The sequence below is a fragment of the Cottoperca gobio genome, chromosome 13, assembly GCF_900634415.1.
Source record: "Cottoperca gobio chromosome 13, fCotGob3.1, whole genome shotgun sequence".
Lineage (NCBI taxonomy): Eukaryota > Metazoa > Chordata > Actinopteri > Perciformes > Bovichtidae > Cottoperca > Cottoperca gobio.
In genome coordinates, this window is record NC_041367.1 from 12,112,985 (window position 1) to 12,140,922 (window position 27,938).

General features: G+C 41.6%; 1 protein-coding gene across 1 annotated transcript; it reads right to left on the minus strand.

Moving 5' to 3' along the window:
* Positions 1-477: 477 nt before the first annotated feature.
* On the minus strand, positions 478-26,222 carry ttc9b (tetratricopeptide repeat domain 9B). The gene is made up of 3 exons (XM_029446827.1): positions 25,484-26,222; positions 6,048-6,230; positions 478-4,580 (listed from the first exon to the last, which is right to left on the minus strand). Exons 1-3 carry the CDS (start codon positions 25,950-25,952, stop codon positions 4,486-4,488), a joined length of 747 nt encoding a protein of 248 aa, XP_029302687.1. The 5' UTR covers positions 25,953-26,222; the 3' UTR covers positions 478-4,485.
* Between the last annotated feature and the right edge of the window lie 1,716 nt (positions 26,223-27,938).

Sequence of the window (27,938 nt, forward strand, 5' to 3'; positions counted from 1 at the left end):
GCAGATCTCCTTATGCTATCCTGGCTCCAAAATGGTGGAACGCCCTCCCCATTGATGTCAGGTCAGCAGACAGACTTCACACCTTCCGTCGCAGACTGAAAACCTGTTTCGACTGCACCTCGGCGAATGAAAAACAAACAAACTGTTCTTTGTATGTTGCACATATATTGGTTTGTCTTATTTGTAGCTAATAGTTGAATTTGTATTCTATTGTTTCTGTATGTTGCACTTAAAGGATTGTACTTATTTGAAGCTAATGTTCTTGCAAGATTCTTGTTGTTCGGAGTTGCATCCTCATGATTGTTTGCACTTATTGTACGTCGCTTTGGACAAAAGCGTCAGCTAAATGAACTGTATTGTAACATTTTATGGGTTCTTTCTTGGCCATGCTACACCCTTCAAAATCAGACCAGTAGTTTTTTCCCATAATCCTGCTGACAGACAAACAAACCAAACAGAAAACACAACCTCCTTGGCCGAGGTAACAACAACAACAAAAATATTCCTCTTTGTTTGAAACTTTATTCATAATCTTCATTTACCAATCAATAGTGCATTCCCGGGCTAGCAGTTCAGTAAAACCAGTGATGTTGGTGATGTTTGGATGTCAAATGGAAAAAGGCCCAAATAAAACACAGTCGTAGCCGTGACGTCCCCAGCTTCATGTCCTTTTCTTCCCCCTTCATCGCCACAGAAACAAACAGCATGGAGACCTGTGGCTGTGAGGAGCAGCTCTGCGCTCTGATACAAGTTCCTCAGAGTTCACTCCTGCGTTACTGTTCGTCTTACTGTGCACAAACAGAAGAGTCGTGTCAAAGGTCATCCAGACGGGGAGGGGTCAAAGGGCATTGCACATACTCTGAGACGGCTCTGGATCCCCTTAACTTAAAGGGACATCAACATAAATACCAACAAATACAGACACAGTCACAAAGCAGCTCTGTGGAGGAGCTTTAGTAAAATTATCTTTTCTATCTCTTGCTTTTCTTTTCTGTTGATAAAGTAATTCAGTAAAGTAAAGCTTTTCACAACCATAAAACTTTCAATTTTTCTTGTTTTTTTTGTACATTTGTATCATATATTCACAAAAACTACTCTGACATTTGACACACATTTACCTCAAATGACATCAAAGCAAAAATAACACAGCCAGTAGTGGGACTTTTCTGTCTTTTTTTGTTGTTGTGCTTTTTGTTTTCAAAGCTACACTTATGCAGAGATCAAGGTGTCTCTATCTCTATCTGCACAGGTTATGCTCACAATAACAGCCTCGGAGTGAGCCATTAATCAAGAACCTGTTTTATGTGCAGCTAGTTGTCCCTAGACGGTCGTAGTACACGTTGAGCTAGAATGACTTAGCACAGCCTGACAAAAACAAGATGGCGGACTGGTGCCATGGAGAGAGGACCGCGGGAGGAGACCTGTCCCCGGGGGGCCCGAGGGTGAGCAGACTCAGCCCAGGCAGCCATGGTGACCGAGCTGTTGATACCAGAGCCTCAACCCTAGAGCTGGGAGATCGAACGTTTTTGACTCATTCTTCTAAAAAAATGACCAGTTATTTCCTTTTTTTATTTATCATGTTTCTGATTTTGTTCTCTGAGAAATGTGTGACATTGTTTACATTTCATTTAGCAGGAACAGATAGTAAGATAACTTAAAGTAGTTCAACATTTAGGGAAAAATGTTTATTCATGTTTTAGTACAGATTACACAAACAAGGTATGACATGGTAATAGTAAGCTTTAGAGGTGCTGGTAGGTGAATTTTGTTACCTTTGGACAGAGCCAGGCTAGCTGTTTCCACCTGTTACCAGTCTTTGTGCTAAGCTAAGCTAACCTGCTGCTGGCTGCAGCTTGATATAAGCATATCTCCCAAAATGTCAAACTTTTCCTCTAAGAAAAGGTTCCTGCAACACACCCATTAAGACCAGGAAAACACTATAAGCTTTGATATATATATCTCAGATCATGTACACTATATGGGCAAAACTAAGTGGACTCGCCTGGCCACACACTTGAATGTTCTTTTGGTTTGGGCCTCTTACGTTCAACTAATCAAAATCTTAATGCTTAATGCAACAATGACAAACACCTATGCTTTTCTTACTTTTGCAAGTCAAAATCTCTCCTGTGAAAAAGTCTAGTGTATGTCAGAAATCCCTCTCCATGAATGTACTTTATTGTGACTCAGTAGAGATTGTTATAATAGAATATTAATACCTGAAGTTTGTGTATGAGATGGCAATCATATATAGTTTTAATGCTCAGGTGTCCACATACTTTCAGCCATATGATGTTTGCTGATAAATCTCCCAGCTCTAAATCTTTGTTTGTAATGTTGTGTCTCTGCTGCTGATGGCCTACTTCTCCTTCCACTGGAGCCCCTCTGTATCATGCCGGTCCCCTCAACGCATGGTGCCGTCTCTCCAGAGTCCCATTGACACACTTAGGTCCATATTTACCTCCTAGCAGGTCACTACAAATGGAGAGGGGAAATCTTTTCAAGCATCTTTCTTTGATTCCCTCTTCCACATCTTTTTGGATGTCTTAAGCAATAGAATAACTTCTTATCTCTCACCTCAGCAGAGACAGAAGGTGACCCTGAAATATTAAAGACCTCCTTTTCCCCCCAGATTTATTTGATACCTATTCTACTGCTGTGATCACAGTCTGTCACCACCTTCTGTGTTTATAATGGGGCCGAATGGATAAAATAGAGGTATGAGCGAACAGCGTGGCAGCATGCCATGACAGAAAGCAATAGAGCAGATATAATCCCTATCTCATACATCTGAAGTAACTCTCTGGAGCCACACGTTACATGCAGGAAGAGGGCTTGCACACGGGAAAGAGGAAACTGGGTTTCATGGCATCAGAGAGAAGGGAAATTCAGGTCATGCTTTCATAAATCGTCAATTCAACCTTCTGCAGAACAGCGCAGGCAGATTTAAGCTTGTGGTAAAGCTATCATAAAAGCAGTGTTTGCATTATCAATGATTCGGCTTCACAAGTCACAAGAGAAGCAAATTATTTATGTATATTTTGACAGGTAGCCGTGGATATCTACAACCATATCATCAGTAGTGTCGCTTAATGCTGTGTGCTATCTGTCCTCACAGCTCTACGTTTGGAAACATTTTCAAACACAGAAGTTTTATCAACAAACTAAAGAGGAAGAAATCTCAAATGGCACTACAGCTGAGTGCTCCAAGATGGCGGTCAGGACTGTCAGGACAGATGTGTGTGTGATTGTTTTCCCTGCACTATTGCTGCCCAGAGTCTCCTCGGGGTGATATCGATGTCTGAGAAGCTTCAGCATTTGCGATAAAAGGTTGTTTAGAAATTTTAAAGTGTTTCTCACTGTGAAACTTTGATGTGGATTCCCATCTAGCCAACGGCAGTTGTTGGAACTCTGATCCCATTGGCTATTTTCCGTTGTGACATCATTAACAGGGTAACAGAGAGGGGTGGGGGAGGGAGGGGCTTCGACAGTCTCAACAACAACACACAAACCAGGAGGGGCTTCGGACAACAGATTCAAGACACACCAGTTTCCACAATAGCACACCTGATGACAGCGAGAACCGCTGGAGACACAGAATAATTACTACGGAGCACGATGAACGACAAAAGCAAATAAAAAACCCTAGTGAAGGTTTTCAAACACTTGATTTAGCCCTTGAATTGAAAAAGAAACAACAGTCCATAAACTGAGAGACATGGCATCCAGGAAAGAAAAGTGAGCCAGTAGAGCGATAGACTAAGCACAGAGGCAGGCGTTTTCTCTACTTGATGAAAGATTCTAGTCTGTCCCATCGTCTGCGTTAAGGGGCCTGAGTGAGCCCTATTGGGGTTGGATGTACAATCAAATTGGGTTATGGTCTTGATATGTGTCACACACACCCCTCACTATCCCCTGCTTATGGTCGCACACACTCCTACCCTCTTCCCGGTGTGGTCGAGCTTCCCAACCCCGATATTCTCCTCAAAAGTTCAAAATAATACAGCGAGAGAGAAGTCAGAGCGAAAAAGAGAGAAAAAGAGAGAAAAAGAGAGAAAAAGAGAGAAAAAGAGAGAGAAGAAACAAAATGCATTTCATGTCTTTAAAACATTTACTAAATCACGCAAATGTCCATTATTCATAATTATGTTTTGAAGCTCCTTTTTCATTCCACCACGATGTTTCATATAAGTATAATACAGCATTTTTTGTTTTTTGTTTTATGTTTGATCGGCTGTCTGCGTCTAAGGAGAGGAACCGCAGCACCTACGGGAGAAAAAGGGGGAGAAGAAGAGAGAAGAGAAGGAAAAGGAGGTCGGGTTGCAGACAGAGCTTTATCTGTCTTCCGTTTTTATCCATCGCTGGCGGGTCATTGGGTCGGTCTCTTCTGTTTTCTGTGCTGCCGTCAGGAGTCGATAGAGGAGAGAGGGAGGATCGAGGTGGGGTCAAAGGTCGATGGGGTCAGGAGGGTGAAAAGGTCAAGGGTTAGCCCTGGGTCTCTTTGCCGCTCTCTCGTTCCCGCTGACCACACTTGCTCATCTTCATCTCTGTCAGCTGGATGTACCGCAGCACGTTGGTGTCTGTAATGGGGAGAGAAAATGTAATGTGAAGTAAAAAGAAGAGTCACATCTTTGATTCAATCAATGCTATAAAACTTTCAAATGTAGGCTTCTTTCATGTCAGAAAAATAAAAGCACAGCGGTGAGTTTGGTTATGACCCGGGTTGCCTTGAAGTAAAAGTGTCATTTGTTTTCAACCACCAACCACCAAAAGCACAACTGGGAATCAATTACCACTCCCATGAAGCTCTGCACCTGCTCCGCACCTGCCCTGCAACGCAACATGTGCACACGTAGATAGATCTTTTATTTGTCCTCAGGAGGAAATGATTTTCCACAGTAGGTGCATACGTTGCACAAAACAGGTGAGACATAGACCTACATACGTTATACAAGATTATACAAGGACATAAATGAACACGCTACACAACACAGACTGGGTTCCTTGTAATTTAAGAGGAGTACTTATCATGGCTGCAAAGACGGGCCTTTCTGCACATGAGAAGTCTATACCTGCACCCAGAGGGAATTGGGGTAAAGTGCTGGTGGAGTGGATGATCTGGGTCATGTGTGATTGTGAGTGCTTACTGTGAGTGGTAGGAATATCAATGAGTTTACTGGCTGAATGAGTTATCTTTAAAGGTGTATTATTATTATCGTTGACTGTGAGCATATGCGAAAAACAGATGGCACCGTACAGAAGAGCTGGCCCGATAATACTATGGTACAGGAGAAGAAGAAGATGGGGTTGGACAGACAGGTGATTAGGTTATAGATTGTTCTGTTGAATACGCTTGTAAATGGTATGCTGACTGAAGCTGAGCTTATTGTCCAGTGTAGTGACAAGGTATCTGAAATAAGCTTACGTAGAGGGGCAGATAATGAGACAATGGGACGCTGGACCCAGACATGCAAAAGGCCCCATCATGGTCCTACGTAGGAGCAAGACACACAGACTTTATAGTTGTTTAGCCTCTTTTTGTTGTTTGGTTTCTTTTTGTAGTCGATGTGAGCCTCTCGGTGTCTCGTTGCAGCTCTTGTGCATCTCATTGTAGTTATTTTAGTCTCTTTGTAGTCAATGTATGTTTCCTTGTGGTCATTTCGAGTCCCTTCCTGGTTGGTTCTCTTTAAATTACATTTTTTAGGGACCCCTCAGCACTCTTTGACTACAAACCAAAAAAGTGTTATTCTTTTGGCCAAAGAATAGTGAAGTAGGCTATAAACAGCTGTGAAAGAAATCGTGAATCAGCTCATAGAATACCATTATGTGGATTTTTAATGGTATAACATCAACTACCCTCATGTTAGTTCTCAATAAGGAACTGATAAAATAATATCAAGAGCATGATCTCATTGTCTTCAAAGCAACATGTACCGCTGTTCCACAAAGTCTGCATCGTACAGTTAATAATACATTATGTGTAATTATCACATTCCCTACAGACTTCTAAACATTACCATCTCTGTCACTTGAATGCATAGACTCACCTGAGGGTTCGCGGTTCTTAGCGTCACGCAGGTAGCGTAGGGCACATTCGTAGTCACCCAGGTGGTAGAAGGCGATGCCGGCTCGGTACATGGCCTTGAAGTGATCTCTCTGGTGGCTCAGCACCTTCAGACAGTACTCCTTCACCCTCTCATAGTTTACCAGCTCTGACTGCAACAGACACGCTGCAGGAAGGAAGAAAGAGAGGAAACAAGTTAGTCGTTTGAAGGTTGAAAATGCTTCAAAATTAATTGTAATAATGATTAATTTAAAACAGTTGCCTCAAGTCTCATTTAGTGAAGTTTAAACGACAAGTACGTCCCATGAGTGTAAAACAAAGACGGGGATATTTTGCTGACATTTTACTCTGTGTCTTTTAATAGAGACACAATGAAATTCAGCCTCCACAGTTCTTCCTCAGGATAGCAGTGAGCAGACTATAAATAGATAAACACTAAATGTCTCACGGCGTAGAGAAGACACAAAAAGTCGTGCAAGCAGTTTGAGCCCTGGGGCAGGACAGTAATGTCTCTACATGCTGCTGTTAAGCCTGACATGCACAATAAAAAGAATAGCAGAACATCTTCATCTTAAGGTTGACGGATTGAATACTGTGAGGATGTTTAAGTGTTATTCTCCTGACTGAGCAGATGTTGTAAGCAGCGAGGTCAGCAGGAGAGACGAGGAACAGAAGGGCAGGATGCAGAGATCAAGTGAGCGACAGTCCTTTGGGAGGAGATGTGAGTGGTGATGTACAGATCAGAGGCCAAGAGATCTAAACTCGAACCAACGGGAACTTCAATAGCTTAAAAACACATTAAAGTGCAATGCAGAAAACTCAGGAATAACACTTTCGTATTTTTTCAATCCTATAGATGTGTATTGCAGCAGCAATTCGCTTTAGAAGCTCTGAGACCAGCTTAGATCGGAATAACTTCATTATTTAACACACACACACACACACACACACACACACACACACACACACACACACACACACACACACACACACACACACACACACACACAGCTTTTAGTCCACTTAAGCTTTTAAATGCCTGCTGATGGCTCAGATATCACTTTTCCTCTAGTGATCACAAGCACTTGAGGTTTTGTTTCCACCCTACTTTCCGTCTCTGCCCGTGTCTTAATATATCTGATGATACATCAAAAATAAATTTCCTTTATCCCTCCTTGTAGATCCACTGTCATATCAACTTTAGTACACCCATCCCACCCTTTTCCTCCCTGATCTGACTCCCTTTTAACTCTCCCTCCCTCCATCGTCTTTCCCCTCCGAGTGTGCCCTTGACACACAGACAGCTCTGTGAATAACATGAGTCAGGAACTATTAGCTGGGAGACAGGGTGAGTCAGGAGCGAGAGGAAGGGAGGCAGGGACGAAGGTCACGGGAGGAGATTTCAGGTTGAGGAGGAGTGTGTTAAAAGCAGTTTGTGGTCCTCTACATGTCATCCTCCCCTGAGCCTCAGGGACAGTGGAGGGGCTGCCCGTTAACAACACAAGTGCAAAACACTAAATAATTCACCACGAACATCAGGGGACGGACACATTCAATAACAATCAATGTGTTATGGTATTTAGGTTGAAGTTGCATGTCTGGTAGATACAGGCGGTACATCGTATGTGTGTGTGTGTGTGTGTGTGTGTGTGTGTGTGTGTGTGTGTGTGTGTGTGTGTGTGTGTGTGTGTGTGTGTGTGTGTGTGTATGTGTGTATGTTGGTTCACTGCCTCAAGCCTCACAGCAGTAGAGATGAACTTTTCTCTTTTGCATGCAATTAAAACAGGGCGATGGGCTCTGGAGATGCTTCTTAAATTTATAAAACTATAATTTAACCGCTACTTCTGTATTACTTTCCATAACACCAATCCAAGTTTAATACTCTGAATATTCTCGGGATTCCTGCTGGTTAATACAGAACAAAAATATAAAGATAGGATCCATCTCATGATGTACAACTTCTCTGGGCGTAGGCATTTTTCACAGCAGACATTTTTGACTTGTCATAGTAAGAAAACCACAGGTGTTACCAATCACATTAACGATGGCTTTTAATCAAGGGTCCCAGTAAGACATGAAAGTGACTGTGTTTACATGCGCACACGTATCCTTGCTCAAATTAAACTTGTGAGCTTGTGATTACAACATGGGAAGTCGTGTACACACGATATGCTTGCCGTTCAAGTAGTTGCGAGGCGACAGCAATTATTGTCGGTGTCTAAAAGCTACTGAGGCTAACAATTTAGCAAGCTAGCACCCGGGTAATGTAATACAGGAAAGGCAAAGACAGAGGAAAGTATCCCCATCAAAATATACTTAAAGTAAAATAACTCATCATGCAGAATACTATATATTATTATTATTATATAATATATATATTGTAATGGATTCTAATTAGTGATGCATGAATGTGTTCATCACTTTAATGTTGCAGCTGGTAAAGGTGGAGCTCATCTTAAAAACTTTATAATCCACTGGGTAGCTTACCATATAATAATAACATCATCATGCATTTGTTGATTATGTTTTGTATTAATAATCTGAATCTGAAGTAATTAAAACTGTAAAATAAATGTAGTGCTGTAAAAAGTACAATATTTGCCTCTGAGATGTAGTGGATCAGAAGTAAAAAGATGCAGAAAATGGTGAAAGGGTGGCATTATATTCTCAATAAGAGTATTAACATTATTAGATGTACACCCCCCCCCCCCCCCCCCGCCTCCCCCTCATAGAAAGAAGAACAAAAGCCCAACAATCCTCTAATTCTCAGTAAAGCTCATGACTCAGAGCAGAGCTGCAAGGTTGAAGTTTCCCGTCTTCAGTGATCATAAGTCAGCTCAGTACAGTGGTAATCACCTCAGATGCCCTCTACCTATTCTGCACACCTCTCTACAGACTCCACTCCTCTATTTGTTCTATTTGTTCTTTCAACCGGCCGGCTACGACATGACGTCTCTCATCCCTCCACACACCCATCCACCATCGCCCTGCAGCAGTGGACGGCTTTCAGAGGATCCAGTTACACTCCATAAAGGCCTAATGGCTGACGCAGTTAGAGATTTCACTGGCACTCTCACACAAACACAAGACAGATAATACACTCTCACACACACACACACATACACACACACACACACACACACACACACACACACACACACACACACACACACACACACACACACACAACAAAGTGGATTGCAGACGAGCAAGTGGTGGATATAAGTTGATAACACATACACACATAGAAACAAAAACAGATGACTTGAAATGACCCGTTTGATGAGAACAATAGTTAAAATGTTTTGTCTGTACACACTGACACACACACACACACACACACACACACACACACACACACACACACACACACACACACACACACACACACACACACACACACACACACACAAAGGCAGTGTGCACAAGTGATGACTGGTCGGCCACACCCTGCTGGCCCATTAGGCAGATGGATGGTACGCCAGAGGAAATGTAGAGTGTGGTAAGATGCATTAAGGTTGTGATAATGACAGGATCATCGAGCAGGCTGGGCAGGGACATAGACAGAGGACCCATAAAATACAGTACAACAATTTCACTGGAGCCAAGGTGTCCCAGTCACGGAGAGACAGAGACATGCATGTCTGACGGCTCTTGTTTGTGTTCTGTATTATTATTAAAAATAGAGGCAGTGGTTCCAAACCCGGGGGTCAGGACCCCCTCAAAAGAGGACACTAATTGATTACATCAAACAGATTTATTATTTTCTAATTTTAATAACTTACAGACTAAACTAGAAAAGGGCGTCGAGTTGAATCTCACTCCCAAACTAACCCTCCCTTACAGTCAAGATGGCGCAAAGATAACAAAAACTGGGATTTACTCATCTCTATCGGGCCTAACGTTAGTAGATCATAACATATCAGGTATGGAATAAATCTGTAGCTGCTGCAGTTCAAAGTTAGACCAAACATTTCTATGAATTTATGGTTTTGAGCCACGACGAAGCAACAGACTAGATAAGGCTTGTTTTTAGCCTAGCCGATGGCCGGAAATGCCTTTTGCTACTGAAGCAATTGTTGCTCACTTGTGGCCGGTTAAAAGGGAGTGAGGAGTCGGCAGGCAATGAGCTATAAAACAATATAATAGGTTTTTCAAAACTTGTGAATCCCTGCAACTACAAGAGGTCCTTGAGCATACAGTCATAAATGAACACAAACAAATATTAGGCTGATGGGTCCAGTAATATTTCGAGATTAGCCGTGGACAGACACAGATACACACACGCACACGACCGAACGCATGATCTCCCCACAGGCTTACGGCTGGCAGAGATAATTGCAGTCTGATTGAACTCACAAGCAGCTGAACCGAGGCATTACGTCAACGTTAGACGATTCTGGACCTCAAGATTGACGTCCAATGCCAATGTTCAGTGCCGATGCAGGAGGTGGTGAGCGCTTTATGTAGCGAGGCGGATGTGGTGGGTGGATATGTAGCATGTTTGATAGTCACATTAACAGCGTTTCTTTTATTGCCAAATCTAAATCATATTTTGTTCGCTGTAACCACAATATGTTCTTCACCTTAACCATACCAAAGCTGCCATGTGAAGAAACTGTAGAAAGCGAGAATTTTATAATCGTTGGTATTTGGATGAAATCCAGGGGTTTTGAAAAACTGTCCAATATCGACTATTCTTGTGGTGCAGCCAGCAAACTGTTACACTTGCAAATTGTGACGAGGGGGCTCGAGTAGACATTGATTTGTTTAAACAAGGTCACAAGTGGAGCAGAAATGATTAGTTTGGATTATTGCTGGATTAGTTGATTAATCATTTAGTCAATCAACAGAAAATAAATTATGCAACCTTTTAGAAAAATCATTCTCTGGTTCGAGCTTCTCAAATGTGAGGATGTCCTGTTTTTTTACTGTCTTCTGACTATTAAGTGATTCATCATTAGTTGGGGAACAACCAGGAGACACCGGCCATCACAGCTGCTCAAATGTCCATCAAGACCCTGAAACCATGCCTTCGACCTCTCTATGAAAGGCATTTCCTCTCCTGACACTAACACAATAACAGATAAGGCTTGCTGGTTTTTCATTTGATTAAAAATTCAGCATTCAAACAGCTTTTTATGATTACATATTTATTGAGACGAGAGAGGAAGAATGGTGTGACATACAGGAATACAGGAAATCAGTGGCGCACACAAGACAGCTTTGTCTTAATGAGGGACTTGACGTGAGGACAGAGAAAGATGAGCTGCAATACTTGCTTTGTGTGCGCACATTCAGTGTCAGTGTCATGGGTATCTCTTCCTCTTTCTGAGGAACCTGTGTCTCACTGCCAGATTTAAGAAGAGGCAAAAATAGATAAAACACAGGCAATTGGAATTCAATGAAACAAAAAAATGCATTTGAATGAATAAACCCACAACAAAAGCCAACTGTGACTTTGTGAATGTGCTTTTCTGTTGCTTGAATGTGGAATGAGAGGCGCGGTGAGTGGGAGTGGTTAACACATGCTCAGGAACCCCACTGGTTTGCCTGAAGCATCAAGTCTGAAAAAACAGAGCCTGCATAGAGACTTGCTTTCATTTAGCTGACGTGCCAAAGCCTGCGAGCAATAAAAGAGAGAGAGAGAGAGAGAGAGAGAGAGAGAGAGAGAGAGAGAGAGAGAGAGAGACAGAGAGAGAGAGAGAGAGAGAGAGAGAGAGAGAGAGAGAGAGAGAGAGACAGAGAGAGAGAGAGACAGAGAGACAGAGAGAGAGAGAGAGAGAGAGAGAGAGAGAGAGAGAGAGAGAGAGATGAAATAAGACAGACAGGGGGTGAGAGAGGACAGAGATAAAGACAGAATAACAGAGTTTCTGTTTGAAAGGTACAGAGGACAAGAGGAGGGAGATAAACAGAGGGGAGGGAGAGAAAGAACATCGACTCTCCTATAATATGTTCTTCATCCATAGTAGTTATTCAGACAAAATATGATGATTGATAAAGATAATGATCATAAATGGTGTTGTCGCTCTTGTTTTTCATTAAATGTAGACAGCCAGAAACCAAATTGTGTTCATTATCAACTGTTGAGTTACGGTCGGTACAGAAATGAGTGGCTGAGAGGAATCAAAGACACATATGCAGGCGGACCTTGAGAAACTGGTTACTGTTATAAACCAGAACCATGTTTCTCACGGTCCATGCAAATGCCAAAAACAGGATACTTATGTGCACATGAGTATACTTGGTGTTGGAGCAGTGGCTCTCCTATGATATGTTTTTAACTCTGCGTTCTTCTCTTGCTCTACATCTCCTCACCTCCCCTCTGGACCCATGTTACCCTCCTCTCCATCACACCATGCGCAACACCACGACTCGGCTAATTAAAGCTACTCGTGGCCTTGCTGATTAGTCTGCTGTCCATCACCTTGTAATTAGTTCTGCGGGGAGATAATGGCAGATGGAGAGACCCATCACTCTCACACAGACACACAACCCTCGTCCTTCATTCCTTCCCGGCAGTGTCACCGTGCACCACCCCGCCCGTCTCAATTTCGGAAAAGTTGCTCATTTCATTTCATAGCTTTTGTAAGGATTTATTTTATTATCCCAAATGCTGTTTAAAGGAAACTGTCACTCCCATAAAGCAGCAGATGAGTGTTTTTAGTATCTTTTATATCACCCAAAATGTGACATAAGGAATATGAAACAGGCTCTTTTCCTTAGAGGAAATATACATAATGAACACTTTATCATTACACAGAGATGATAAAAGCTCATCTTGTCATCAGATACCATTTGACATAAAACAAGTGGGGCAGATGATCTCTTTGATTATGTGTCACTGTAAGACTAATAGACAGCAGCTCCATACGGTGTCAAAAGACCCTCATAATTACTCTCTTATTGCTCGTTTGACTGTGTGCGTCTCACAGGCCTCTCTGGAGAAGTGGGAACTGTAGCGCAGCCTCAAAAATGAGTCAGAACTACGTTCTGTAAGCGTGAAGATGTGTAGAGCGAGTATGGTAAAGGTTGCGAGGTGAGGCATCAGGTGCGTGAAGACAGGAAACCTCCATCATACCTCAATAAGTGTATCTTGCTGATACACCTTGACAACAGCATGATTAAGTTGAAGGAATAGTTCATTCGCTTTCTTGCCAAGAGTTAAATGAGAAGATCGACACCACTTAGTCTCACTAGTCACATACGTTCGCTTGATCAGGACCGCATGGTTTCAGTTTTTAATGCACTGGATACCACAAGCTAATTTTTCAACTTGCAGGGTTGTCCGATAGACTTATAAGTTTAGTACTTTATGTTACTACTTGGTTTCAGACACAATAAGTTGGCTTCACACAGGACTCAAACAGCTGTTCTTTGGTGAATGTTTGTTTGACCCGTCCATCCAACCCGACCACAACCCTATGCAGACTTTCTCGCTCTCTACAGTACGTCACATGACTTCCTCCTTTACTTCAGTCATACTAGGGCTACTAGAGCCAGCCCTGCACGTCCAAAACAGACGATAAAGGAGTGCGTGGAGCGTAAGGACACTGACCAAGCTCCCGTGTTTTACGAGTTGGGAGTGACAATGCCTTGGATATATGGATTGGATATGGCCTGATATCTCCCACTTGCTGCCAACGAACCAGTGGAAAAAATGGCCTCCATTAAAATACAAAGTCACCATTGTCGACAGTTACGTCTGAATATAATCCAAAATGAACACTGATAATATAGCTTAATCTAATTTAAAATGAGCAATACACTGTAATATCTAGTTTTACAGCAAACCGCCGGAAATGTTTAACACAGAACTCAAATATAGCGCTTTAAGGCTAATTAATTGTTGTGACCATAAGGTTAGCAGCCATTTTGGAATAATGTTTGAACGCTGTAGCTAGGCTGGTTCTGTCCAAAGGTAACACAAATCTTCTTACTTGCATGTCTCACAATTTAACATTAAGTTAACTTAGGTCTATATCTTGTTTGTTTCATCCGTACAAAAAACAAAGCGTAAAAATGACAATTTGTGGTTTTATAGAGGGCCAAGTGTTAATTAGTGATTGGAGGTGGATCGCGTTACTAACTGGCTAATAAGTGTGTTTGCTTTAAAAACTCAACCTGCCTCTCACTTATCCTTACATTTGTGATTCTAACCTCACAGTATTGGTCTTGCCCCCCTCCAATCAACTCCCCTGGCATGTTGATCCCCTCATAACACTGACACTGTATGTCATGCTTGTACACTGCTGGTACATCAAACATATGTGTATGGATTAACCACAGTGCATCACTGATCCTGGGAGGGACGTGAAGTAAACAAGATTATTCTGTTAGATCTCACAGGCAGTAGGTGAATTGAGGGGGGATGCCTCCCCCTTGTTAACCTGCCATCCCTCCTTTCCATTCCCTAGTAGCAGAGGGCAGCCGGGTCTCACTGAAAAGGGCGTCACACACCGAGGCTTGAGCATCGGCCTTCAGCATCCTGATACCAACACACAAGGCACCCTTTAGTGTCTGTATGAGACACACAGGCTCTTAAGTAACTCCAATGTCTACCCATCTGTGTCATTATTAGTCGCTCGGAGCAACAGACATAGTATTAAGAGTGAAAAAGTCTGCTGAAGGAGTGACGGATGGGTGGTTTAGTTGCTTAAACCTATCAAGCAACACATCGTCACGCGTTACAAGGTTTACCACGTGCAAACCTTCTGCGTCAAGATACTACGCAAAGGGCTTCACTATGATGACGACGGGAGTTTCTGCACAAGCTGCGAAATATGATGAGTAGGGATGACATCAAGTTGCAAAGAGAGTGCAGGGGCAAAGAGGGTGAGGTTTAGTTGAATACGTTAGTGTTAGTCATTTATACTTTATCTGACTGTAAATCAGTAACACGACTAGGAGATTAAAACCATACTTACCACACATCCTTATCCTCAAACCTCAACCCGTGCTCCACCGTCTTCTACCTTACTTCATCAAACACCCTCCTACATTGTTCTGGACTCCTAAAATAGTCGCTGACTCAGGAATAATGGCCATCTACTTAAATATTTATACAAGTGAGGAAGCCATCTTCTCTATGACTTCACCAAAAGATGAAACCGTTTAATGCTCCGCGTTGGACATCTCAATTTCTGAACCATTTCTTCTCGTCTGTACTGTAACCCCATGGTGGGTCATTCCGATTTGATTTAACTCTTTGCAACTGGTATATTTATTTTACATCCTTTAGAGTCAGAGGGACAAAGGCCTCCAGGACTTTCTTTATTAAGTGTACTCTCATGAGTAAAACCAGGCATTCAAAGTGCAGCTTAATAAAGCATAAGAGACTTTTATTGAGGTTACATCTGCAGATGAACATCATTCTTTTATGGCCCTCAGCTAGGCCATTATCTGATCGGTGATGTAATCTGTGGACATTGGTCAGATCTTTGGCTCCCGTCAAACAGCTACCCGCTCTGAAGTCAAACATTGTAAAGTCAAATTAAGGGTGTGCTTGCTAATATTGATCCACTTCCTGTATTTCTTCAGGTTTGTTTGGATAATCTATGTACAGTAGCTGTGAGAAACATGCTCTCTGCATTATACTGGCTTCATGATAGATGAGGGGGTCTTTGGAAAGGTCAACAGAGAGAGCTGCCAAATGGTTTGGCTCAGAATTTTATGGAGTCAGCCTAAATCTGGGAAGTTTTCCACAAAGTACCCGAAGTAAATGGCTAATGCATGGACATTAACAACTTCCAAAAAAGATGCAGGCAGGTGTTGCAGCATGTTTTCTTTCAATATGGATCAGTGCTTTCTCCCATATTTAGACATCCAGCAGACATGGAGCAACATTAAGATTCATTTGGAGTCTTGTTTGTTTCCACCTGATGAATGTCCAATATTCATTCCTGAGGGACATATCTGGCTCTTTAGTAGCTAAATACTCCACTATGTTCACCAGCTAGTCTCTAACTGTGTCTGTCTGCCGATTGGGTCTGAAATGTAGCATAAAGTGGAGTTTTTTCCACTGAAAACAGCTGACTGCTGCAGCCGAAAAACTATACGTAACTATGCTAATGATAGCGGAGTGAGTAAACCAAAAGCAATGAGTGCGCTTCCATCGACTTGTTCTTCTTCATTACAGAAATGTTTATCTATAAAATCAAACAAACATGTGACTTAAACTGAAGAGACAAAAATGGTGGCAAAGGAAAACAAATCTGTGTGGAGCCGACAAACAACGGAAACCATATTTCCTTCATGTTTTCCACTTTTAATTATGTCATCTTGTTGCTGCGTCTTCTTCTGCAATGGTTTAATGGCCCCCGAATGGAGAAATAGCCGAACCAGCTGTTTATCTTGATGCACCCAACTCCAAATATCTGCATTAGTGTTGGGGATGGAAACATGCTTAATGTGGTTAAGATGTGAGCATCATTCTGATACAACCTGACAGATGCTTTAAAGCTTCTGAGAGCAGCAGGGTTGGGTGATAATGATCTGCAGGGTCATCACTATATACAACCCCTTTCACATACAATTAATCACTTGATCCACTGTTAATATACAATTATTGAATGAAGCAGCTTAATTTTGCTTTATAATTTATTTATTTTTAATTGAATTTGACAGCACTGGTGTGAAGGTGCTGGTAACCTGCTCCATGGAGGATCACCGTCAGTGCTGGTTCAGCAAATTGCACTCGCAACCTCTACATTTCACTGGCATCACAAACAGCGTGTAACAAGGACGAGTTTTCAATGTTGACCCCTAGCAGTGCTTATAATGTAGTAAGGAAAGCTCAGATAGCGAACAACATGGGCTTTTTTATCTGCATTGAGCTCTGCGGATAATCATAAAGAGCCAATCGGTTTACTCTGCATCGTCAACTGGAGCACGGGGTGTTAGATATGCTTAAATAGCTTCAGCAAATTCTCATTACTGATGGCTTACAGAGAATGAATATTCTGCATTTCTCCATCCCTCTTGCTCTCTCACTCTCTCTCTGAGGGTGTCAGAAAAGGGCATCTGTTTGAGTTTCCTCTCAGCTGATGCCACGACTTTCAACTACGGACTAAAAAAGGCTTTGACAGACACTTTCAATTTTTTCATTACCTCACACAACTGTCAGTGGATATAAGAAAATGATTACAGTCAAAATCTAAATCACACACATATTGAACTCAATACATATCACAAGCACATGGGCACAACACAAGCATTATAATAAATCCATGAGGTGGCAGCACAATGTGACGAATGAAACTCTGCAAATCTTCATTTCCTGTTCCAAGCCAGTTCACTAGAGAGATGATTCTTTTTTTAGTGCAACCAGACCCCTTTCTCATAATTGTTACAGCAAGAAACATTTAGCACAACATATGAAAACATCCAAACCACCTTCAGTACAACATTGAAAGATTCAGGTTTTCTCTGACATTTTTGTTTTGGTCATGAAATTTGGTTACAGATATTGATGGTGCCCAGAGGATCAATCCCAATGACTTTGGTGACCTTTCCTCAAGTACCAACATTTTTTATTATTATTGCCTGGATTGCCACAAATGTTGGTTATAAACATTAATTTTCCCCGACAGAACAAAATGTATTATCTTGGATGATGCCTTAGCTTTTCATGTTGCATCATCATCAGGTCAAAAATATTAATTTGTACATTTCTATGATGATAGCTGTGCTTTGTGCCTATCAATGCCTGACTAATGCCACATTTCTACTGCACATTAGTCTCAGATCGGCAGGACTTTCTCTTCCTCTTCTTGTCTTTCCCTCTCTTTCCTTTTCTTCCTGACAGATGACTGAATCTTATTTACTCTTGACAGGAGTCATCAGGGCCTGTCAGGGCTCTGATATAAATCAGTTTGTTCTGGATTGGATTTCTCAGCATCCTCCACACAATACAAAATATAATAAATAAAAATGCAGCTCTTAAAAGCCTCCCTTCTCTACTTGGAGGTCAGAGAGGCAAACATTTTCCTCCTCTCCTTCACTACTTGTCACTCCCCTTTACAGCCGTACCCTCCCTGCTCGTATAATCCCATCATATTTAAGAGTTCTGTCCAGTTTCTCCCGCTCCCTTCGGTTTCACTCCCTCCCCCATTTCAGCCTCTCCATCCTTTCTACTGACTCACCCCTTCCCCCATACTCCCAATCTCTTTTTCTCAGCTGTGATGCAATTTGTAGGGATGGCACAGAAGGAACAGTACAGTGTGAGTGTTACAGTAGAGGGAGTACCAGTTGTACCCCTGACAGAAATGCCAAACCATCTGCAGCCCTGGCACACGGCGGCTCTCGTTCGGCTCTGGCCTCTCCAATGGCAGACGTACATGCACAGAGGGAGGAAAATCACCAACCAAACCTCACCCCCATCCCCGTTCTCACCTTCACATGGCACTTCTTTCCCTCCTCTTGCCCCACCATCCTCCTACGAGCACATTGCATAGTGCATTTTGTCTTATACAGCCCTACTTTCTCCTCATCTTAACCCCTCTATCTCACATTTCTTCTCCTCATCTCTTTTCATCCTCACCCTTCTGCCTTTATCTCATGTACTCCATCACGTCCCCCGGTGACGGAGCTGGCAGGAGATGAAAGGGAGGAGTTTTATGTTCTGTTCTGCTTTTGTAAGCAGGCCTCGAATGTTCACTAGCAGTGGGATAGAGTGGCAGATCAGCCCGTCTGTGCTGTTACACATCACTGACATTATTCTAATACAACCCCCATCTGCAGCAAGATCAGGCTCTGAGGCTGTGATGTGGTGAGTTTTTAAGGCTGTTGAGGAAGTGCAGTGAAAGCACTGCAGCTCTATGGCTTTTGATTGATGACGAAGGCGGTGATGCATTTTTGGTCCAGCAAGGAACAGATGTTGATGCCACTAAACAGACTAATTAAATCTTTAGTATAAAAGGCCTGTAATTGCACGTCATGGTTCAGAAGTTCATTGATGGCCCTGAGGCTCTGAATACAGGGCACATGATGGAAAACACATGTACAGCTGGTATTAACATGTGACCTGCATCTGGATATGTCACCTGAATAATTATCTATGCGTCTACACCCGGTGTTAAAATACGTTCTTCTGATGTCGATTGAGAAAATTGTGATCGAATAACAATATGCAAATCAGTTAGCTGTCAAAACAAATGGGGCGTCCCAGTTGCTGGCAACACTTGCTAGCTAGCGTTACTGCTCATATTTGTAGCGCTTGCAAGGCTTCCTTAAGCTATAGCAGGAAGAGGCGGAGTTAGGCGACCTGCTCCAAACGGCAGTCAGACGTCACCCTGTACTTGTGCCCCACTTATATTTAACATGTTTACGTGTGAACAGGAAATTATAACATAATTTTATTGTAGATAAGGCAGCATGAGGTGCATAATATAAACTCCAATAGCACTCTCTGAATTGGGTCTCTGCAAACACCAGTGGAAAAAGGTTTGTTTACTGGCTGCACATAACCTGTCAGTAAATGTTATTCATCACTGTTTCTGCAGGTAAATACAAAAGAGCAATATTAACTGACTGTAACATTTTTGAAAGCCACGTTCTCTTAGTTTTAAATCGTTTCACTGCAGAACATTTGTGTTTTTGTTTTCATTGGTTTATATTTGTTTGTTTAAAGAAATGAGTGGGTGGAAATTGCTGGATCATCATTATGGCAAGCAGAGCCACTGGGAGCTGCAGTAGTTGAATAAAAAGGTGGCTGGTGTTACGAAACAAACAGTTTCACTCATCCCCTCCTGCTCTTCTAAGGCTTTGACTTATGACTCATTCTCAGATTGAGCTAGTCAGGAGGAACAAAGGGAGATTTCAGGCAGAGATCAGAGCGAGCAGGAGTTAATGAAAAGTCTCACGACAGGATCACACCTTCCTGCTCGCTGTTATATTCTCTGTACACTTTCTAATGTACATCTGAAGCGATTAAAACTTATTAAAGCTTCTAAACTGGTTGATACAACTCTGTGCTGTTTATCTAAAGAGACAAGCTGCTGTGAAAGTGCTTCTTCATGATCAATATCAGGAAAAAGAGCAAACATACTCTTATTTCTGTACGTGCCTCCCAGTGCGTTGGTGGTGGGTGGATGGATGGCTCAGAATCTGCCTCTGGCCAACATGTTGCACCACTGTGAACTGCGACAGACACAGACGGTGGTGATGGTGTAACCCATTTAGATGCAGCCCTGCAGGGACACACAGACTCGATCTGTCTCCTTAACAAGGCCAACAAATAGGACATCCATCATCCGTCATCTTTCTGTTGTGACAGAATCGGGTAACATACCGTCTGAGACTTATTTATCAGTTTTTCTTCTCTTTAACATTCACTCCCCTATATAATGTTAAAAACTACAATCATCTCGCTCATTTCTGAATTATTTCCTTTTTATAGATCAATCTTTTCAGATTGAATTAAAAGTAAACGTAGGCCTACCTAACACATCAATGTTAATGTTATTATTATACATAATATTACTGTATTATTATAAATGTATAAGTAGTCTTTTATAGTTGTACTTTGATTATTTTATATACTGTTTAGTTTATAACAATGTATCACATTTCATGAGCTTATCATATGTTATAGATGTGAAATCTTGATTTGTAAAGTAACTAGTTACTATAGCTGTGAATTAAATGTATAAAATATGTAAATATATTTCTGGGAAATGTAGGAGTAGAAGTATAAAGTTGCACAAAATGGTAAACCCCAAGTAAAGCACAAGTACCACAACAACAGGAAAAGTTTGCCCTCATCACAACAAGAAAACAAACTCACCAATACACTCAACAAATCTGCAATGGGTACGTAAAGAATGGCAGGACGAGCAGCGCCTCAAGCAACTATCACTCAAACCATAAATACATATTAAAAACACTCACTCTCCACATCCAGCTGCTGTTCCTCAGGCCAGTTAATGCTCACACACACACACACACACACACACACACACACACACACACACACACACACACACACACACACACACACACACACACACACACACACGACTGGTGCTGCTGCTTGCTTGTTGTTCTCCTATCATGCGTCAAAACTAAAGACAGTCGGCCAATCACAGGGCAGCTTCTCACTCATAACCACAGCGACCACCACCTGCCCAGCAGAACTCTGGGTAACCAGGCGGAGCCGCACAACAAACACCTACGGCTGCATAACTATGAGTCACTGCTTAATTTCAGCCAGAGTTAGTTTTGAATGTCTTTAAAACACATCTCATACTAATCTAAATGCCATATTTTATTCATAAAGGGCAAAAAGACCACAGTAGCCTAATCGTAAACATGAATATGAAATTTCATAACATTTTCCCTGAGGAATGTCCCATTTGAAATAAGAAGGCTATAATTGTGCAAATATATTCAGAGTTGAGTGGGAGAACATTATCTGAAAGTAAAAACATTATAAAGTATTAATCACAAACGAGCCATGTTCATCCCAGTGAGTCAAATGTTTAGTTTAATAGTTTTTAAGAAGATTTAAAATTATTAAAAAATTATATGTGGGTGCTCCAAACGAGTGAGAATTAGTATTTATATTCTCAAGCTGTGACAGACTTAGGCAAATAATTTTTTTTTATCATTCATTCGGACATGAGAGCTGTGAAGAAATATCTATTTGAGAGTTATGGAAAGATGACGATGATATTAAATTCAGCCCCATGTGGAGTATTCCAATCTTCGATGCATTATTAAAAAGGTAAGAACTAAAACCAACGATGAATTGATCCAAACATGTATTATCTGTGTAGCTAAATGCTGATATAACCTATTCCCTTGCGCCACACACCTCCATTGCTGCACAAAAAACATCGAAACACATCAATGAGCTGCGCAGTTACACGGCACATGTGGTGTCACTCCCACCGTCCTGCTGCTGTAAATACGCACTCAAGCACCAAATTTGTATTAATCCAAAGATTAAAATAGTCCCCAATAAATGCACTATTTTTTCTCGTTTAAGTAATCTTTGCTAAAAACCAGAGAGCCCAGCTGTTTTAGGAATTGACCAAGCCTTTAAGATAAACCTACAGTATATGTTTGTGAGCAGTTTTCTTTAAGGATTCCCATCCTCAGTAGAAACCATTGGGCTGCAGGGTGACACAGATAGGGGAGGGAAGTTGGAAAGTACTGAGAAACAAACATAATATGACAGAAAGAAAGGGTGCAAGGGGGTTTAAGGTTAAATAAGTGGCATAATGTGAAGCACTCATCTTCAGTCATTGAGATGATTGTGCATATCAGCAGGAATATGAATATAAATATGAATATAAATATGAATATAAGTATTCTATAATGACCCACGTAAACATCTTAAATCAGAGTAAAATACAAACATTAGTGTAGTAAACACTCGTTGATGGCAGAGTTGAAGTGAGGTGTTGTTGTGCGAGTGCATGTGCACACCCTCCTGTTTGAAGCAGCAGTGAGGGGATTAATACAACAACAGGGAAAAGGCCCGGTGATAGTTGCCATGGTAAATATGGTTCCCTGTCGCGTGCTCGCGGTCCCCTCCTCCCCCTCTCTGTGCCACTGCGCTCTACTGTTCGTCTCTTAAAACCTCTCTTATTCAAATTATAAGTGGCTTCATTGGCATGAAGTTTCAAGAACAATGTTGCCAAAGCATCGAAATACAATCTGTCCAAATATTTGGACAGTGACTGCAAAATAATCTGAGCATTAACACAACATTAAGATTGATATTCTGTACAGTACATGACTGACTTGTAATTTCCCACCATATGCTTCTTCCTTCCTGATCCTCCTCTAATTCTTCTTCCATATTTCACCCTCCCTGCCTCCTCTTCTCCTTCCCTCCCCCATCCTTCCCTTCACGCCACAGTGGCCTCCCTACAGGCTCCTGACAGGGCCCTGAACGCTGCGCAGAACAAGGCGACCTTCAATGCATCATAACAGGCTGACTGGGCAGCACCTGGACACAAGCAACTAGACACAACACCCCTTCTGCCCCCGTCATGACCCACAATAACAACATTCACATGTCTTATAATTGATGCGATATAAACGCCACCATCTTGTCACTCCTGGGTCATGACCTGCTGCTCACTCTGCATACTGTAGTTATAATTACGTTTTTATAGCAAAGCTACAGGAAATATATACATAATCATAGTTATTCTTACTGTAACCATACTGTGAGTACATCTTGATACAGTAAATCCTGATACACTATGTTGTTGTTTAAATTAATAAAAAAAATTATTATAATGCATATTTTTTCCTGAATACATCCCATAATAACCAAGCAGTCGGGGGAGATGAACAGTAACTGATAGATGATTGATTGATAAACAAATCTCTTCTTTCAACAACTCTATATGATGATATATTGAGCATAGAAGTTCATTTTCGACTGTGTGAACACTGTATGCTGCTGTATCTGTGATAACAAAATATATATTCTAAACTTAATGGTCACTTACTGACTTTTCCAGAGCCTTTGACTGCTAGAGAAGGCTAATAGATGTTGATATGGTCAAAAGCTCTGGAAAAAGCTACAAACCTTGAGTTTGGAATATTTGATCAAAATATCTATTTGGTCTTGTCTAATTTTAACTTTGTTGTTGTTACGTGTTCTCTAGTATTTGTTACTAACTAAAAACAATAACATGTATTCCAATATTTATTCATATAATATTAAATGTTTAATCTTATGTTTGATTCTGCCTGTACATTTTGTATTAGTTCAGTATATTTCACAAATTATAGTTTAAGTCTACAATAGAATTAAAATGATGAGTTGATTAATTGATGAAGGGCACGGAAACTACTTTGATGATCCATCATTCTTCAAGCTCAAATGTGTCTCATTTCCTAGTTCCAGTTTCTCCAGAGGGAGGATTTGCAGTTTCCTCTGCTTTGTATCAAACTGAATATCTTTGTTGTTCTCTGACAAGACATTTGAAGAAGTCATCTTTGTAGCATTCCTAGCTGAATGATGATCTAACAGATGGATCACACATTTGCTGATAATACTGTAGCTCCTGAAACATGTCGGGAACACACCATAAGAGCGAAGAAGAAAAATAAAACAAAACCATATTTTGACAAAATGACAAGCTCTGATTGGCTGCTACGTGTGAGCATATCACTATAAATGTAATTATTATAATCCCACATAAAATGCAGCTCCAACCATCCAAATACACACTTCCACAGTACACTACAACACACAACCTTTCTTCAGACTGCCCTACGTAAAAGCGAAAGAATGCTAATTGCTTGTCAATGTGACTGAAATTAAAGTAGTTAAGCCAACATAGCATGCTTTTTTGAACACACGCGCCCAAGCAAATCTACAATTATAATGTTATTTAATATCAATCACAACAGGTAAGGAAATATTGAGAAACCTTTCACCCTATCTGCATGATTTTCTTAACGGCATCTTTCACAATAAAAGCACCAGAGCCTTCATATTGACGTAACACAATTAAATCAGGAAATGAAAAACATGAGAGAAAAAAGATTATCTAAGTAGGCAATGCTAGACCACAGCGAACGTAATTTACAATCTTGTAATGGACATTTCAGTATTTTATAGACCAAAGGATTAAATGATTAATCAAGAAAATACTCGCTAATTAAATGAATCAATAATTGCAACTCTAGTTGTACAGTTTAATGGAGCGCCCACATATGGCAGCTGAATGTATCACTGTGTTCCCCGCTTACTACAGTGAACACAGTGATAGAGCAGAAATGAGTTCATCTTTTCTGTGCTCCTCAGTTAACCCTGTAGTAAAGTCGCTGCACAGTGGAGCCGTCGACACAGCCTTACATCACCCTTTGTGGGGGACGTCTTCTCACCTCAGACCCCGTTGTGAAATGTTGAAGTTACAACACAACAGCTGGTGAACTTGTCTCATACATACATAATGAAAGCATGCATACATTTCTTATAACATGAGGCGTTTGCCCTGTGGCTTTATTTAGGCTATTTATATTAATTTCCCCTCCAAAAATGTTTTTTTAATTACACAGTGATGGGGTACATCTTCAATTGAAATAATAATTGAATTACAGGTGACCAAGAAGGGATGTGCTGCACAGAAATGGCACACAAATCATTTGAAAGGCTGTGTAAGAGCGTGAAATAGGTTGTGTGTACATTTAATTGTGATGCTAAATGATGCACTTATTTGGTCTGACAGGGCATACGTCCCTTCATATTCCCAATTAAAACATCAGGACTCCGTATGATTTATTGCTGTATTCAGTGTTTTTTCACCTGCCTCTGCACAAATCCTGCAGAAATAACTACAGCCTGTAAGCCCGTGTGGACCCGGTGTACCGGAACGAACAAATGTGTCAGCAGTACTTCAGGTCTACAGAGGTCTGGGTGTTTTGTGGGGGTGTACCGGTGCTGCTCACCCGTCAGGTGGTCGTAGCACTCGATCTCGGTGCTCTCCACGGCTCTCCGCTGCTCCTCGGTCAGCTTGGCCGCAGCTTGGTTCAGCAGGTTGACCTCGGAGCCCGTCGTCCCGTCGGCCACATGCACCCCTTTGAGTTGCAGCAGTGCCCGGTGGTACTTGCCGATCGCTTCCCGAAATTTCTTCTCCTTGTAGCAGCGGTGACCCTCCGCCTTGAAGTCGACGGCTTTCTGGATCTTCGCCTCCATCTCCATTTCAGCCGAGCCGGCTCGATATCCGCCGCCTCCTCCTCCGTCTCCACCGGCGGCCGCTGCCAGGCTCCGGCCGCCGGTTTCCGGGTAGCTCTTGAGACTCTTTATCGGGTGCTGCTTGGCTTCCATGTCTCTCAATGAGAGCGCCGGGAGCGTGCCATGGTGCTCGGACACGAAGGTGTGTTTTACAGGGGAGGACTGGAGAAGCGTGCTGTGCATAAAGGATGCAGGATGGAGCGGCAAAGACGCGGCTGTGCAGGCGGCGACACCGGAGAGACGACGAGCCTCAAAAACAGCCAAGAAAACGTCTCCGATTTGTTTGTGCTTGAAGAATAAATGTAAAATAAATGTAAACAGTGCTTTAAGATTATAAAGAGATTAATAAGGCGTGAACAGCTGGCAGAAACAACCTGGAATTTCCCATCCGTCGAAAAAAACGGAGTCCTCGCTCTGCTCCTCTTGCGGAAGGATGCTCGAGTGGATTTCTATGGTAGCAACCTCCGAGCACGCGCAACTTCAGCACCACAAACAGCGCACGCACGACAACCCCTACCGCACAGCATTGTGGGAGAAAAATAGACAAGTCGTGAGGCGTTGCTGCAGTCCACATTTTGTCAAAACACAAAGAAACGTGCAGAAATGTCCTGACACGATTCCATTATTTGTCAAAACGACACTGCACTTTGGTAAACTAGTAAAAATATAAGTGTATGAATTATAAAATAATACTGTTAAATAAATATATATATATATATATAAATAAATAACATCTTATATGCATATTTATTGTCAAAGGCTGCGCCCTATTGACACCATTCACAGTGACACTCTCCCCATATTTAGGCTACTATATTTAAATGATTAACTATATCGTTTTATAATATTGCACATTACGTAACTCCCATTGTTTGAAAGAGGCCCGTCTTTATAAATAAAATAAAAAACAGGCTGATACAGGTTAATTTAGCTATTACTTCAATGTTCACCTCCCTCTATAAACATCAGATTACGGCCAAACGGGAGCGCATGAGGACTTCAGCTGATAAGGTTTCCAAGGAGATGGAGACGGACAGCAGGACGCTGCAGAGACAGAGGAGGAGAGCGACCTCAAGGGGACAAAGTCTCAATTACACTTATGTTTTATGTGATGTGGCTCACCGTCAGCCCACCAGTCAATCATATTATCTCTGTACATTTGCAAATATTTGTTATCGTGTGTCCTTGCATCTCTGAGGTGTGATTCAGAGGAACGCCTCACATGAGGTTAACAGGAGCAGGCTTTCCTGTAAACATGTAAACATCTGTAGTTTCACATCTAAGAGCTCCCTGCTTCATGGATCGGGTACCCACGATGTATCAGATCCTCCTGGTTCAACTGTAATTTCGACTCCAACAAGCAAACAGATGAAACAGAGAAATGTATAAGAAAGATATTAGAGATGTATTAAACATATTTGAAGATTCTAAGAGTAATACATTTGTTAGATTAATAAGTAATCTATGAACTATTATGTATTTCAAAATGTAAATATTATTTGTTGAAATTTGGAGCCTTTTATTAAAAAAAACTTTTCACAGACCCCCTAGGTAGGGCTGTCACAACATCAGATTTGCACTACACAATTATCGTGGCCAAAATAGTTCACAATAACAATATTATCTATAAAAACATTGAAAAATATAATAGTGCTATCAGTCAAATTCATCTTAAATTTAGTTTATTGTGCGTTTTGGCAAATAAATTACACTCAAAATCCGAGTGTAGGGAGGTGAAGAGAGCAGAGCGCAGCAGACCCTACTTTGAGAATGACTGCAGCAAAACTTAAAATACATGCAGGAGTACAACACTACCGTCATTCTGTCCATGCTGCCAGGACTAGTGATGAAAGTGTTCATATCCAGGGTCAACACAGCTCTTCAGTGTGCATGTCACTCTAAAGTAGCACCAATTACTGCCATCTGCATAGACAGCACTGCCAAATAAAAGTGTCAAAAAGCAGTTACTTAACTGTCCCTGTGGGGAAGCATGTCAATTAATATTCAGTACGAACAAATGATATAAACAGCAAGCCTACACAACACATGCACACTTAATAATCCCATCCACTTATCCCAAACACATATTGTACAACCCCTGTGGCCCCTGGATGCCATGTGTGAGTTCCCGGCTGCAGCTGTACAGAGTAAAGAGGCATCCCCTGATGA